The sequence below is a fragment of the Xenopus laevis genome, chromosome 6L, assembly GCF_017654675.1.
Source record: "Xenopus laevis strain J_2021 chromosome 6L, Xenopus_laevis_v10.1, whole genome shotgun sequence".
Classification (NCBI taxonomy): domain Eukaryota; kingdom Metazoa; phylum Chordata; class Amphibia; order Anura; family Pipidae; genus Xenopus; species Xenopus laevis.
This window is the reverse complement of record NC_054381.1, coordinates 2,977,902-2,993,581: the sequence shown is the minus strand read 5'-3', so window position 1 is coordinate 2,993,581 and position 15,680 is coordinate 2,977,902. Positions and strand designations below refer to the sequence as shown.

The 15,680-nt window shown below is 40.6% G+C and overlaps 3 protein-coding genes across 7 annotated transcripts in view; 1 reads left to right on the top strand and 2 right to left on the bottom strand.

The window, feature by feature from the left end:
• Positions 1–15,680, top strand: part of XB5897957.S (hypothetical LOC495453 S homeolog) — a 658,286-nt gene that overhangs the window by 305,822 nt on the left and 336,784 nt on the right.
• The window catches only part of LOC108719569 (gastrula zinc finger protein XlCGF57.1), a 135,159-nt gene that overhangs the window by 63,195 nt on the left and 56,284 nt on the right, over positions 1–15,680 (bottom strand). Inside the window, exon 1 of one of the 2 annotated variants that reach the window (XM_041566933.1) lies at positions 4,482–5,001. The exons of the other annotated variant lie outside the window; for it this stretch is intronic. The gene's annotated coding sequence lies outside the window, so the exon portion shown is untranslated. Of the gene's footprint in view, positions 1–4,481; positions 5,002–15,680 lie in introns of those variants that run through there. 2 annotated transcript variants of the gene reach the window in all.
• LOC108719529 (zinc finger protein 208) overlaps positions 1–15,680 on the bottom strand; it is a 30,647-nt gene that overhangs the window by 4,482 nt on the left and 10,485 nt on the right. The window contains exon 4 of the mRNA XM_041566772.1: positions 6,674–8,683. Within this exon, the coding sequence (XP_041422706.1) occupies positions 6,674–8,683 (2,010 nt within the window). The remainder of the gene's footprint in view (positions 1–6,673; positions 8,684–15,680) is intronic.

The window sequence follows — 15,680 nt, the reverse complement described above, 5'->3', positions numbered from 1 at the left end:
AGGCATGGGACCACTTCCGGAGGGCACCATTTTGGCAACAATGGATGTGGAATCATTATATACAAACATTCCACACAAGGATGGTATAGATGTCTGCAGAACATTTCTGGAAAAGCATGAGCTACCATCCCAAGCTGTTGTACAACTGATTGAGTTTACATTAACACACAACTGCTTGTTTTTCAGCCAGGAAGTATTTCTACAACGGATGGGAACCAGTATGGGTACACGCTTTGCACCCCAACATGCCAACCTCTAGAAGACTTTCTCTCCACTTGCAACACCAAGCCTTTGACATACCTCCACTATATAGACGACATATTCATAATCTGGACAAATACTGAACAAGAACTTATTCAGTTTCACAAACAGTTTCAAGACTTTCATCCAACAATGAATTTGAAAATGAGCTACTCCCCCACTAACATCCATTTTCTGGACACAATCAATCACATTAGGGATAATACTATTCAAACATACATATACATACACATATACATACACATATACATATATATATATATATATATATACACATATATATATATACATATATATATACACATATATATATATATATATATATATATATATATATATAAAGCCAACAGACAAACCATCATATCTAATGTATGACAGCTTTCAAGACACTGCTGAAAGGAACCACCACCTCAAAACACTGAAACCAGACTTCATCAACAGGGGCTACAAGCCCATCATTGTAGATCAATACATTCATAGAGCCACCAAGATTCCCAGAAGTCACCTACAGTATAAACAAAAACCTGAAATAAATCGGGTTCCCCTAGTGGTCACATACAATCCACAACTAAGGACCCTCAGATAAATATCCAGAGATCTACAAGGTCCACTTCATAAGGATGAGAGACCACTCCCAGCATTCAGCCTCCCAACCTAAAGTCACTAATAACAACAAGTGTCTTATTGCACCCCACCAAAAATAGAACATATCCCTGTGGCAAAAAACAATGCAAAACCTGCCCACACACCTTGACTTCAGACAAAATACCAATTCTGGACACATTAGAGGAATACAACATCCATGGTCACTACAACTGTTCTACTTCCAATGTGGTGTATTTAATACACTGCACTAAATGCAATACAGGGGGACTGTATATAGGAGAGACTGGGCAAACTCTGAGAAATAATCACCACCCATTCACTATAACCAATACAAAACTGGACACACCAATAATCATTTCAATGGCCTCATCACTCCATAAAGGATTTAAGAATTTTGGTTCTTAAGGGCAACTTTAAAACAGACGATGATAGAAGTGTGGGAATATAAATTAATGCAAACGTTCAATTCTCTGGGGAAGGGACTAAACGTGGGCCTTGGATTTCTGGCTAATTATATGGACTAAAAAAGGACTGAACCAGGTCACAAATAGCAACATGTCTGGATCTGGACTAAGATCATATGGAATTCCTTTCATTCTACGCTCCAGTAATTCAGCCCTAATTTATACTCAGCCTCTTTGACCCACATTATCTTGTACCTTATCTGCTTGTCTCTTACAGATCCCCTCGTAATGACTTTACACCTCACACATAGACTGATATTCCTTTTTGTTGGTCATGTGACCTATGAGCTGAATGTTATATATATATATATATATTTATACTCCTCCAAACTCCCAGCACTCACGATAAATATACTTTCATTGCCTGGGTGCATGCATCAAGATACTTCATACAATCCTCTCCAGAAGAAGCCGCACAACTCAGGACTTATTGCAAAGTAATAAATTTATTGAACACACTAACGTTTCGGCTGCAACATCAGCTGATGTTGCAGCCGAAACGTTAGTGTGTTCAATAAATTTATTACTTTGCAATAAGTCCTGAGTTGTGCGGCTTCTTCTGGAGAGGATTATATATATATTTATATAGCAGAGAACAGCACAGCTTCAGTGTAATCATCTTGAGAAAGGAACTAAATGTTCTGAAAGCTTGTTATGATTATATTAGTTATGATTATATTAGTTATGATTATATCAGTTCGCCAATAAAGGGATCACCTTTTTACCACTTTTGTTATTTTTTATTTCAAAAGGGTTTCCATGTAACATTTTTACTGGCTAACACGGTACAGCAACTTTACTTGATATTTAAAGAGACAGTAACCAAATTAGGGTTATACTTATGTTGTGCAATCATTTTGGAAAGGGCTGTCGCAGGTGTCTGTGCTTAGAATGGGCATATTAGTTATACTATACTTACATTTAATATATAATTAATTAGAAATTGTATTTGTCTTTTTAAATGAGAACTAAAGCTTAAAAATGAATGTGGCTAAAAATGGCCTATTTTATATAGTGAACTTATTGCACGAGGCTAAAGTTTGATCTTGTCAATAGCAGCAATGATCCAGGACTTCAAACTTGTCACAGGGGGTCACCATCTTGGAAAGTGTCTGTGACACTCACATGCTCAGTGGGCTCTGATTGGCTGTTGAGAAGCTAAGCTTAGGGCTCGTCACTAATTATCCAGCAGAAAATGAGCTTCCCTGGCTGTAATATAAGCTGATGCTACAGGTTTGCTGATTATTCAATTCTGATGCTAATTGCACTGGTTTCTGTGCTGCCATGTAGTAATTATGTGTATTAATTACTAATCAGCCTTATATTGTGCCATTTCTATTCTATGTGTACTGTATATTGTGAGTGGCTCCCTAAGCTCAGTAAGTGACAGCAGCACAGAGCATGTGAATCAGTGAATCCCCATAGACTGACACAACTAAATAATATCAATACTCTCCAGCTGGGCCTCATACTAAAATGTCTGATGTGATCGAGGGACTGACTTTGCAGTAAGAAGGAGCAGCGCTGTCAGTCTCTGGTGATTTGTACAGACCTCCCAATATTTTGGAAATGGAAAGAGGGGCAAAAAGATTTTTTGAAAACGCCCATTTTGCAGCCCCGCTCCCTAATTACCACGCCCATTTTACAAAATTTGCCAGGTTACGAACGTTGAATAAATTTCTGTAGTTTTTATGTTTTATTACAGTTTTACTAATGAAGGTGAATTGCCCTTTAAGCTGTGAGTCCAACTTTTCCCAAGGGACAAAACTGTTACAAATGTATCAAGTATCTATTCTGGACTCTCTGCCAAGAGCCAATTAAGTTAGAAACATTGTATCTCTTTTGGCTGTTCAGTGCAGAGAAATCGGGACTTTCCAGTACTAACGCAGGACTGCGGGTGGAGCTGACAAAAGCGGGACTGTCCCACTCAAAAACAGGACAGTTGATGGGTATGTTTATGTCTATAAATAAATATACACATATCTTCTTTATAGAACAAGTGAAGTAAAGTCTTAACACTATATGGACACACTTGAGCAAAAAGTGACCAGATTTTCAGAGAGAAATTGGGGGACAGGGGAGAATATGGGGCAACAATTTAGACCACGCCCACATTGCCACTAACCACTCCCCATTTCACACCCTGGTGAATATATTAATGAATGTAGAGGCAATTGTGTGTATAAAAGCCCAGAACTGCCAGCAGGATGGCACATAAGCAATAACATATATATAATAGCCCAGAAGTCATAGGAAAAGAATAAAGTGGAAATTCCACGTATAACAGCCCCAGATTCCCATTGTGATTCCCATGTGACTAAGTAAAATATGAGGAGTTAGAGAAACTTACAGGGGAAGCAGCAGGTCAGTAAGAAGTTGCAGTTCCGCTGCTCTCAGCTCATTCCTTTCCTCTGCATTAGCCTCGTGTTCTGTGCAGGAGGGGGAGGGCTTACACGGGAGACACAGGAGCCACAAGGGATGAGAAAATAAATCTCATTGGCCACAAACTACTTCAATCTACAAACTGGCCAATCAGGGGGAGCTTCAGCTTTTACACTGAATTGAAAGTGCTGCTGCTTAAGGCTCCCTAATTGGCCAATCTCTATCAGTCCCTGCAGCAGGATTAACCCCCAGTCTCCCCTCTCTATCAGTCCCTGCAGCAGGATTAACCCCCAGTCTCCCTCTCTATCAGTCCCTGCAGCAGGATTAACCCCCAGTCTCCCCTCTCTATCAGTCCCTGCAGCAGAATTAACCCCCAGTCTCCCCTCTCTATCAGTCCCTGCAGCAGGATTAACCCCCAGTCTCCCCTCTCTATCAGTCCCTGCAGCAGGATTAACCCCCAGTCTCCCCTCTCTATCAGTCCCTGCAGCAGGATTAAGCCCCAGTCTCCCCTCTCTATCAGTCCCTGCAGCAGGATTAAGCCCCAGTCTCCCCTCTCTATCAGTCCCTGCAGCAGGATTAACCCCCAGTCTCCCCTCTCTATCAGTCCCTGCAGCAGGATTAACCCCCAGTCTCCCCTCTCTATCAGTCCCTGCAGCAGGATTAACCCCCAGTCTCCCCTCTCTATCAGTCCCTGCAGCAGGATTAAGCCCCAGTCCCACAGACAGTACAGGAGGAGGAGGAGGAGGAGGAGGAGGGAAAATGGCTTACCCAGTAGATGAGGCTGGAGATGTGAGTGCGGAGGATGGGAATGTCGGGGACACAGGAGAAGGGAGTTGCAGGACACAGTTCCCAGTGAGTCCCTTTAAATCTCGGCTCTGTGAGGGATGTGTATTGGGAGGAGACTGGGAATGTATAATCCAATCCTGGGGGAGTCACTTCCTTCCTTTCTTAATGCTATTGGCCAGTTTGAGTTCAGCCCACAGCTTTAGTATCAGACTCTATAAGGTGGGGGTGCTGCCATTTTGTTGGTGGGTTACAGTCCCATTGCAGTACAAGCAGTAGAATTACAGAGATGTTGATAGTACTTAGTACAGTGAGTATAAGGAGAGAGTCAGAGGTCGGCAGGAGCTCAGTGTTGTTATACAGATCAGACTGATTTTAGCAATTTGCAGCCCCGGCTCTCCTGCTGCTCCCACAGTATAATGATATATAGTCTGACATTCCTTCCCTATACACTATATACCCCTGCCCTCCTCTAGTCTGACATTCCTTCCCTATACACTATATACCCCTGCCCTCCTCTAGTCTGATATTCCTATACACTATATACCCCTGCCCTCCTCTAGTCTGACATTCCTATACACTATATACCCCTGCCCTCCTCTAGTCTGACATTCCTATACACTATATACCCCTGCCCTCCTCTAGTCTGACAATCCTATACACTATATACCCCTGCCCTCCTCTAGTCTGACAATCCTATACACTATATACCCCTCCCCTCCTCTAGTCTGACATTCCTATACACTATATACCCCTCCCCTCCTCTAGTCTGACAATCCTATACACTATATACCCCTCCCCTCCTCTAGTCTGACATTCCTATACACTATATACCCCTGCCCTCCTCTAGTCTGACAATCCTATACACTATATACCCCTGCCCTCCTCTAGTCTGACATTCCTATACACTATATACCCCTGCCCTCCTCTAGTCTGACATTCCTATACACTATATACCCCTGCCCTCCTCTAGTCTGACATTCCTATACACTATATACCCCTGCCCTCCTCTAGTCTGACATTCCTATACACTATATACCCCTGCCCTCCTCTAGTCTGACATTCCTATACACTATATACCCCTGCCCTCCTCTAGTCTGACATTACTATACACTATATACCCCTGCCCTCCTCTAGTCTGACATTCCTATACACTATATACCCCTGCCCTCCTCTAGTCTGACATTACTATACACTATATACCCCTGCCCTCCTCTATTCTGACATTCCTATACACTATATACCACTGCCCTCCTCTAGTCTGACATTCCTATACACTATATACCCCTGCCCTCCTCTAGTCTGACATTCCTATACACTATATACCCCTGCCCTCCTCTAGTCTGACATTCCTATACACTATATACCCCTGCCCTCCTCTAGTCTGACATTCCTATACACTATATACCCCTGCCCTCCTCTAGTCTGACATTCCTATACACTATATACCCCTGCCCTCCTCTAGTCTGACATTCGTCCCTGTGCTATAAAAGTTTGGTTACTGTCACAAGCATCAATCAATAATAAATAAAATCCAGCTTGGCATGTACTAGTTAGTTACACCAGTATATATTCTGTCCAAGTTTTTTTACATAATTTATTCTGTAAGTAGCTTTACACATTAGTGATGTGCGGGTCGAGTTTCCCATGACTCGCATCCGACCTCTCTCAATCCAGTCCCGACCAGGCTCAACTTTCCCCTTCCTTTTCTAGACCCGAAAATACCCCCCCCTGTTGATGACATCACAAAGGAGCAGGGCGACTCTATAAAACTGGAAGTCAGAAGCCGGCAGAGGAAAAGCTGAACCTGGACCCGCCCACAACCTGCAAATGGGGGAGTGAGATTGGCCCAAAACATGTCTGACCCTCGGTGTAAACTTGTGTGTCCCGAGGGAGTTGTCCGGCCTGCACTTCACTATTACACATAATTGAATTTGTTACATGGATGTTAGAAATTTGTGAGACCGATTGTTGCCAAAGTTTATTGAATGCCATTTGTTAAATAATTAAATCCTTTTGTGCACAAACCAGATTTTTGAATCAATCAAAATAGGTCTTTTGTATATTTTTTTTAGGTCTTTTGTAAATTTTTTTAGGTCTTTTGTATATTTTTTTATCCAAGTCATGTGGTAAATATTAATCTTGTGCTTTGAAGAAAGGCCTTTTTCTTATTATTTTGTACAGGTAAATGATTTCTCCCCTGTGTGAACTGCTAAGTGAATTTTGAGCTGATACTTTACAGGAAACCCTTTGCCACATTCTGTGCATGTGAAAGGTTTCTCCCCTGTGTGAACTGTCTGGTGAACCTTGAGTGCCTGCTTTGTAGAAAAGCATTTGCCACATTCTGCACACATGTATGGTTTCTCCCCTGTGTGAACTGCCTGGTGAAGTTTGAGTTGATACTTTGAAGGAAAGGCTTTTCCACATTCTGTGCATGTAAATGGTTTCTCTCCTGTGTGAATTGCCTGGTGAATATTGAACTTCTGCTTTGTAGAAAAGCCTTTGCTGCATTCTGTGCATGTAAAGGGTTTCTCCCCTGTGTGGACTGCCTGATGAATTTTGAGCTGAAACTTTGTAGAAAATCCTTTGCTGCATTCTGTGCATGTAAACGGTTTCTCCCCTGTATGAACTGTCTGGTGAATTTCGAGCTTCTGCTTTGTAAAAAATCCTTTGCTGCATTCTGTGCATGTAAAGGGTTTCTCCCCTGTGTGAACTCTCTGGTGCATTTTGAGATCACGTCTTCTATAAAAGCCTTTGTTGCATTCTGTACATGTGAAGGGTTTCTCCCCTGTGTGAGTCATGTGGTGAATTTTATGCTGTTGCTTTGTAGAAAAGCCTTTTCCACACTCAGTGCACATGAAGGGTTTCTCCCCTGTGTGAACTGTTTGGTGAAGTTTGAGCTGATTTTTTGTGGAAAAGCCTTTGCCACATTCTGTGCATGTGAAGGGTTTCTCCCCTGTGTGAACTCTCTGGTGAATTTGTAGGTTCTTCTTTGTAGAAAAGCCTTTTCCACATTCATTACAGGGAAATGATTTCTCCTCTGTGTGATCTATAAGAAGTGTCAGATCTGAAGAGGATAGTTTGCCATATTCTTCATTACTTTGTTTCTCTTCTTTGATAACCTTCTGATGTTTTGTGGAAAAGCCTTTGCAGCATTCTATGCATGTGAAGGGTTTCTCCCCAGTGTGAGTTGTTTCGCAACGTTTGAGCTGATGTTTTGTGGAAAAGCTTTTGCTGCATTTTGTACACGTAAATGATTTCTCCCCTGTGTGAACTGCTAGGTGAATTTTGAGCTGACACTTTACAAGAAACCCTTTGCCACATTCTGTGCATGTGAAAGGTTTCTCCCCTGTGTGAACTTTCTGGTGAACCTTGAGTGCCTGCTTTGTAGAAAAGCATTTGCCACATTCTGCACACATGTATGGTTTCTCCCCTGTGTGAACTGCCTGGTGAAGTTTGAGTTGATACTTTGAAGGAAAGGCTTTTCCACATTCTGTGCATGTAAATGGTTTCTCTCCTGTGTGAATTGCCTGGTGAATATTGAACTTCTGCTTTGTAGAAAAGCCTTTGCTGCATTCTGTGCATGTAAAGGGTTTCTCCCCTGTGTGGACTGCCTGATGAATTTTGAGCTGAAACTTTGTAGAAAATCCTTTGCTGCATTCTGTGCATGTAAATGGTTTCTCTCCTGTGTGAATTGTCTGGTGAATTTCGAGCTTCTGCTTTGTAAAAAATCCTTTGCTGCATTCTGTGCATGTAAAGGGTTTCTCCCCTGTGTGAACTCTCTGGTGCATTTTGAGATCACGTCTTCTATAAAAGCCTTTGCTGCATTCTGTGCATGTGAAGGGTTTCTCCCCTGTGTGAGTCATGTGGTGAATTTTATGCTGTTGCTTTGTAGAAAAGCCTTTTCCACACTCAGTGCACATGAAGGGTTTCTCCCCTGTGTGAACTGTTTGGTGAAGTTTGAGCTGATTTTTTGTGGAAAAGCCTTTGCCACATTCTGTGCATGTGAAGGGTTTCTCCCCTGTGTGAACTCTCTGGTGAATTTGTAGGTTCTTCTTTGTAGAAAAGCCTTTTCCACATTCATTACAGGGAAATGATTTCTCCTCTGTGTGATCTATAAGAAGGGTCAGATCTGAAGAGGACAGTTTGCCATATTCTTCATTACTTTGTTTCTCTTCTTTGATAACCTTCTGATGTCCTGTAAGACTGTTGTGTTGCTGCTCACATTCCATTGTGCTACAAAGTTGCACCTCAGCCTCTTTTGTCTTACGACTTGTTGTAACTGACAGACAAGAAGATCTGCTGCTATTTGGTTTGCTGAGAGACCTGATATCCTATTCCTGAGTCACACGGTGTCTCTGCTTTATTCTATGTCCTGCACCTGTAACGGCTCCTTGGCTGGATCTAAGGAATCCCAGAAATCCCTGGATTCTCTTACTTGGAACCTCTGCTGCTTAATGCTGCTCTGGGATCTTCTGCATCTCCTTCTTCTCTCCTTAAGGGGAAAAATAAAGATTAAAACCTTGTTGGTGGTTTAGAGTAAAATGATCTAGTGACCCACACTGAGTTAGAGAGTGTAGTTTCCACTAATATATTGGTTTATACTTTGGAGCTTTTAGAGGTGCAGGTGATTTTCTACTATATGAACTGAACTGTTTCTTTAAATGCCAGTGACATTTTCCCTGGGAAGTGGGTGATTGTGTTAAGCTGCCACAGACGCAAAGATCCGATCATACGAATCATTGTACAATCAGACTTTCCCATCTCCCGACCTGCCACTAACCATTCAGATCAAATAAAGTAGTAAAAGAACAGATGAGCCGATGTTCTGCCCCTGACAGTAATCATACGATAGACAAAGCTGGTGACAGTCTCCCACTGAAAATCTTACCATCGGCAATACACACAGAGATATTATCGGCAGCCGACAGAAATTTTCTAACCTGTCCCATCGACTGATCTCCGCCGGACGAAGAATGTCGGAACTCTCCACACACGGTTCCTAGGTAAAATAAACTCCCACCCCCGGAGATTCCCCATCCCCGTTCTCAGCCTCAGAACTATAGGCCAGTTAGTCTGATGTCAGTGGTAGGAAAGCTTTTCGAAGGGTTAATAAAGGATAAGATACTGGACTTCATAGCAAATCATAATACTATGAGTGTGTGCCAGCATGGTTTTATGCGTAATAGATCTTGCCAGACTAACTTAATTTCTTTTTATGAGAAGATGAGCAGGGACCTTGATTCTGGGATGGCAGTGGATGTGATTTACTTAGACTTTACTAAAGCATTTGATACAGTGTCACACAAAAGGTTACTGGTTAAATGAAGGAATGTTGGCCTGGAACATAGTATTTGTACCTGGATAGAGAACTGGCTAAAAGATAGACTACAAAGAGTGGTGGTAAATGGAACATTTTCTAATTGGACCAGTGTTGTTAGTGGAGTACCGCAGGGCTCTGTACTAGGTCCCTTGCTTTTCAACTTGTTTATTAATGACCTGGAGGTGCCATTGAAAGTACTGTTTCTATTTTTGCAGATGATACTAAATTGTGCAGAACTATAGGTTCCATGCAGGATGCTGACACTTTGCACAGTGATTTGTCTAAACTGGAAAACTGGGCAGCAAACTGGAAAATGAGGTTCAATGTTGATAAATGCAGGTTATGCACTTTGGCAAAAATAATATAAATGCAAGTTATACATAGTTACATAGTTACATAGTTAAATTGGGTTGAAAGCAGACAAAGTCCATCAAGTTCAACCCCTCCAAATGAAAACCCAGCATCCATACACACACCCCTCTCTACTTTTAATTAAGTTCTATATCCCCATACCTATACTAACTATAGAGTTTAGTATCACAATAGCCTTTGATATTATGTCTGTCCAAAAAATCATCCAAGCCATTCTTAAAGGCATTAACTGAATCATCATCACAACATCACCCGGCAGTGCATTCCCCAACCTCACTGTCCTCACTGTGATGAACCCCCTACTCTGTTCCTTTAAATGAAACTTCTTTTCCTCTAGTCTGAAGGGGAGGCCTCTGGTACGTGATTCTCTTTATGGGTAAAAAGGTCCCCTGCTATTTGTCTATAATGTCCTCTAATGTACTTGTAAAGTCTAATCATGTCCCCTCAGAAGCGCCTTTTTTCCAGAGAAAACAACCCCAACCTTGTCAGTCTCCCCTCATAATTTAACTCTTCCCTCCCTCTAACCAGTTTAGTTGCACTTAGTCTCTGCACTCTCTCCAGCTCATTTATATCCCTCTTAAGGACTGGAGTCCAAAACTGCCCCCATACTCCAGATGAGGCCTCACCAGGGACCTATAAAGAGACACAATTATGTTTCATCCCTTGAGTTAATTCCCTTTTTTATACAAGAACTTTATTTGCTTTAGTAGCCACAGAATGACACTGCCCAGAATACACTAACAGGCAGATTAGTCAAAGGTTGAGTCGAATTTTTGAAGTCAAAAAATGAGAATTCCAAGCTATTTTTGTGTATGTCGACTAGGGAATAGTCCAAATTCGATTTGAATTTGAAAAAAAAAATTGATATTGAATATCGAAAGTTATCATGTATTGTCTCTTTAAAAATTCAACTTTGACCATTCACCATCTAAAACTTGCCAAATTGCTGTTTTACCCTATAGGGGACCCCCTAGGACCTATTTGGAGTCAATTGGTGGACTTTGAAAAATCAAAGTTTTTTTGGGAAAAACTTTGAATATAATTTGATTAAATGCGCTATTAATTTGATTCATACACTTCATATATTTAGCCAAATACGGACCTATTCAATCGAAAATTGACCTATTTTGCCGGATTTCGGTTGGTCTTTTTGAATTTCAAAGTTTTTCAAATTTGAAATTCAACCCTTGATAAATATGTCCCTGAATGGCAGTGTGTTGGGAGTTTCCTTAACTGAGAATATTATTGAGGTTTTTGTAGATAACAAGTTGTCTAATTCTGGGCAGTGTCATTCTGTGGCTGTGTGTATGGGGCTGGGTTTTCATTTGGAGGGTTGGACTTGATGGACTTTGTCTTTTTTCAACCCAACTTAATTATGTATCTATATGTTTCTTTACTACGGGGTTACCCTATAGTTCAAATTAGAAACATGCACAGAACCTCAAATCAAACATTTGTGCAAATTCACTGAAATACTGTAACCCTATAGTTCCTATTAACAGCAGAAAAAAAGAAAACTCTCTACTATACCAATCAGTCTTTGTATCATTGGGTACAGGCTGCTTAACCCACTGCAAGGTGACAATGTGATCCTGAAAATTCACACTGGATTCAAGCCTAAAATGTTGCCTGTTTGTAGAACAAATAAACACTTTTCAACACTTAGAGGAATTTTATGAATTATATAATTTCTGTTGGCACTCACAGAGGTTAACCCCTTGGAATCCATCAGGTGGAGTAACAATATATAGTATGGGCCTGATTCATCAAGCTCGAGTGAAGGATTCGAAATAAAAAAACTTCGAATTTCGAAGTGTTTTTTGGGCTACTTCGACCAACGAATGGGCTACTTCGACCTTCGACTACGACTATGACTTCGAATCGAAGGATTCGAACTAAAAATCGTTTGACTATTCGACCATTCGATAGTCGAAGTACTGTCTCTTTAAAAAATACTTCGACCCCCTACTTCGGCAGCTAAAAGCTACCGAAGTCAATGTTAGCCTATGGGGAAGGTCCCCATAGGCTTGCCTACGTTTTTTTGATCGAAGGATATTCCTTCGATCGTTGGATTAAAATCCTTCGAATCGTTCGATTCGAAGGATTTAATCGTTCGATCGAAGGAATAATCCTTCGATCGTTCGATCGAATTTTCTACGCTAAATCCTTCGACTTCGATGTCGAAGGATTTTAGTTCCTAGTCGAATATCGAGGGTTAATTAACCCTCGATATTCGACCCTTGATGAATCGGCCCCTAAGTATTCACTTTCTGAGACTCTCCCTGGAAATATGTGGTGACAGGTAATCAGTTTTATAAGAGCTGCTCTGTAGGACCAGGAAATGACAGGAAGTGCTAAACTCAAGCTGGTTTCATTTTCTTGATTAGTGCCAGACAACAACAACATTGATATTTCTCAATAACAACGACAAAAAGTATATTTTATGCTCAGGCTTCAAATGGGTGCATAGTGCCAGCAGAACTTTGCATTTCATTTGCAAGTGCCAGAGGTTTTTTTCAATATTGTCACTTCTATAACAAGATTTGGAGCTATAGATACAAAAAATAAATAAAAAATAGCTGTTTTTCCTGATATAAAGACGTATCCTAGAAATTTATATTTCGTTTTCATGCACAAACATTCTGCTGATCTAGAAAACCTCATGTCTCTCAAAAAGACCAATTCCAGATATGAATAGGTTGGTAAAGATTTCTGGCATCTAAAAGTAAAAAACGCCATGCAGTAGTGATGGGAGCGAATTTCATGAAACAGCGAAAATTCCTGAATTATGGAAAAATTGACGAAAAAATTTTGAAGTTTGAAAGTTTTCACAACAAATCGTGAAATTCAAAGGTTTTCACTAAAAAATGGTGCAATTCAAACATTTTCACAAAAAAAATTGTGTAAATCGAACATTTTCACAAAAACAAATCGTGAAATACGAACATATTCACGAAAATTTTTGCCGGTGGCGAACTGCTGAAATCTGCTGCGACTTCGTGCCAGGTGAATTTATTCGCCCACCACTACCCTGCACTAAATAACTGGATTTTTAAAGTCATCCAAATGGCTATATGTAACAGAAAAAATCTCCATGGGCAAAAACAAGTTGCAAATGACTGTGTGGAATCCCAGATAATCACTAACATCCAATAAATCCAATGAAACCGATGCTTTGTTTTCCATGTAGCGTAATCAGAATCACAGTTTGAACTTTATGGCTTAGCTAAATACGTTTGATGGATGAAAACAAACAAACAAACAATATCTAAGCAGAGCTGAAAGTGCAATAAAATGGCTAAAGAAGCAAAATGATGAACAAATGGGCTCAGTAGCACAAGCTGACTCCAGTGGATTCCCAGAATTCAGGGGGGATCAGTGGAAACACTGATATAGTTACCTGTCCTTGGGCAGAGTCTCCTCATTAGCCTGCAGAGCTCCTGTACCCACACGTCTCTTCCCCAAACTAACTCACCTCTCATTCTCACACCTTTTTATCCCATTTTGGATCCCCCCAAGCCTGGATCTGCTTCAACTACTTACAACAAACAACTATGGGCCGTGCCTTTGTTTTGGGAAAAAGGTTCCCCCACAATATGTAAAGGAAGACTGATGAGTTCCTGTTCTCTAACGACCTTCATTAGCATAGTCACATGTTTATCAATGGCTCTTAATTAACATGGGATAATGAGAGACTGGAACAGCCTTAATTTGCACCCTGGGATGAAACTATTTGTAAACTTTGTTAAGGCACACCCTTAATACAAGGGCTATTTTATTGTTATTATGGAACTTAAATGGTTAAGGAACACATAAGACAACTTTTTGAGGCACTTCCCTTTCATTTTTAGTAGTGTAATGTAATATAATATAACACACTTTACACACCCACACACGGGTAAATGATATGAAGTCAAACAACGTATGACCTGCAAATCTCCATTAGTCATATACACAATGAAATGCCCTTATGGTTTACTTTATTGTGGCAAGACAGTGAGGCGGCTAAAGGAAAGAAGAGGCAGCATTGGGCGAGTATTAGGGCAGCGCTAGACCCAGAGAGGGTCAAATATAGTGAATAAAGTACCCCCTCTTGTAAAATATAAGGATATTATAAGTTACAGAGGAGTTTTATGACCATATAAAAGTATGAGGCAATTTCTAATATCCTTATATTTCACAACTGGGGGTACTTTATTTATTATAATACACAAGTTTCAGTGAGTCATGTGACAGAAATGACATCAGAACTCACCGTTTATAACTGATGACATCAGAACTCACCCTTTATAAGGATATAAGTTACAAGATATTCATCGCTTTTGTGTATTATATAAGAATAAATATTGGAAACAGGACATAGCCCAACAGCCGGTGGCTAAGCATTGGGCAGAACCAAACACAGAGCCTCCTCTTGTAGATGCACGCCCATAGAACAGATACATCCGAGAGGTGGGGATGTAGGAAAAAATCGGATTTACGAATTCAATTGCGTTTCACCAAAGGGCATGAATGGACAGATCAATATGGGTTGTTTTTTTGACTTAGACATTTAAATCTGCAAATTGTTTTTGTAGAGTCGATAAATAGAGCTTTGATAGTTCTTTACCAGTTTTTCTAAAGTCATTCTATGGTTTTTACAGTGAAAGGAAATGTTTTATAATTTATAGACAGAAATTAGTTACAATTTTGTTTCTTTTTCCTTTTTGGATATTTTTTTGTAACATATGGTTTTTAATTAAACACTGTAACAGGAGCTTATGAGACAGGTGACATCTTGTGGACAAAATGAATTTTTACAAGTACACATCATTTATACCCTGTTTTATATCACTAAATGTTATGGTTTTATGCACTCATTTATGATATTTAGGATGTATATGTGATGAGTGTTCATGATGGTAACACCATCTGGGTAAAAAATGTTTTTATGCCACTCAGCTGAAGATGGTCACAAGGTTTAAATCACTTAACACATTTGGATAACAAGCATTGATTGGAGAATTTGATGTTAGGTTACTTAAGGGCTCTTACACACGGGCGTTCCGACCTGCGCTCCCCTGCGTTCCGTTTGTTGGCGTTCAGCCGCAGGGGAGCGCAGGAATAGACGCAAGTAATGATTTGAAATGGGGCTGTACTCACTCAGGCGCGTGTAGGCGCCGAACGCAGGAAAAATGCAGCATGTTGCGTCTGAACCTGCGTTCGGCGCCTACACGTGCCTGAGTGAGTACAGCCCCATTTCAAATAATGACTTGCGTCTATTCCTGCGCTCCCCTGCGGCTGAACGCCAAAAAACGGAACGCAGGGGAGCGCAGGTCGGAACGGCCGTGTGTAAGAGCCCTAAGACTGGTCAAAATGGTTTTGTATCAACCCTGAGAAAGGTACTAACAAGGACCCAAACATTGGACATTGGTACAACACAATAAATAATTAAAGTTTTTACATGGGAGTGGCGGTTTCTTGAATACAAAGTTTTATATATATATATA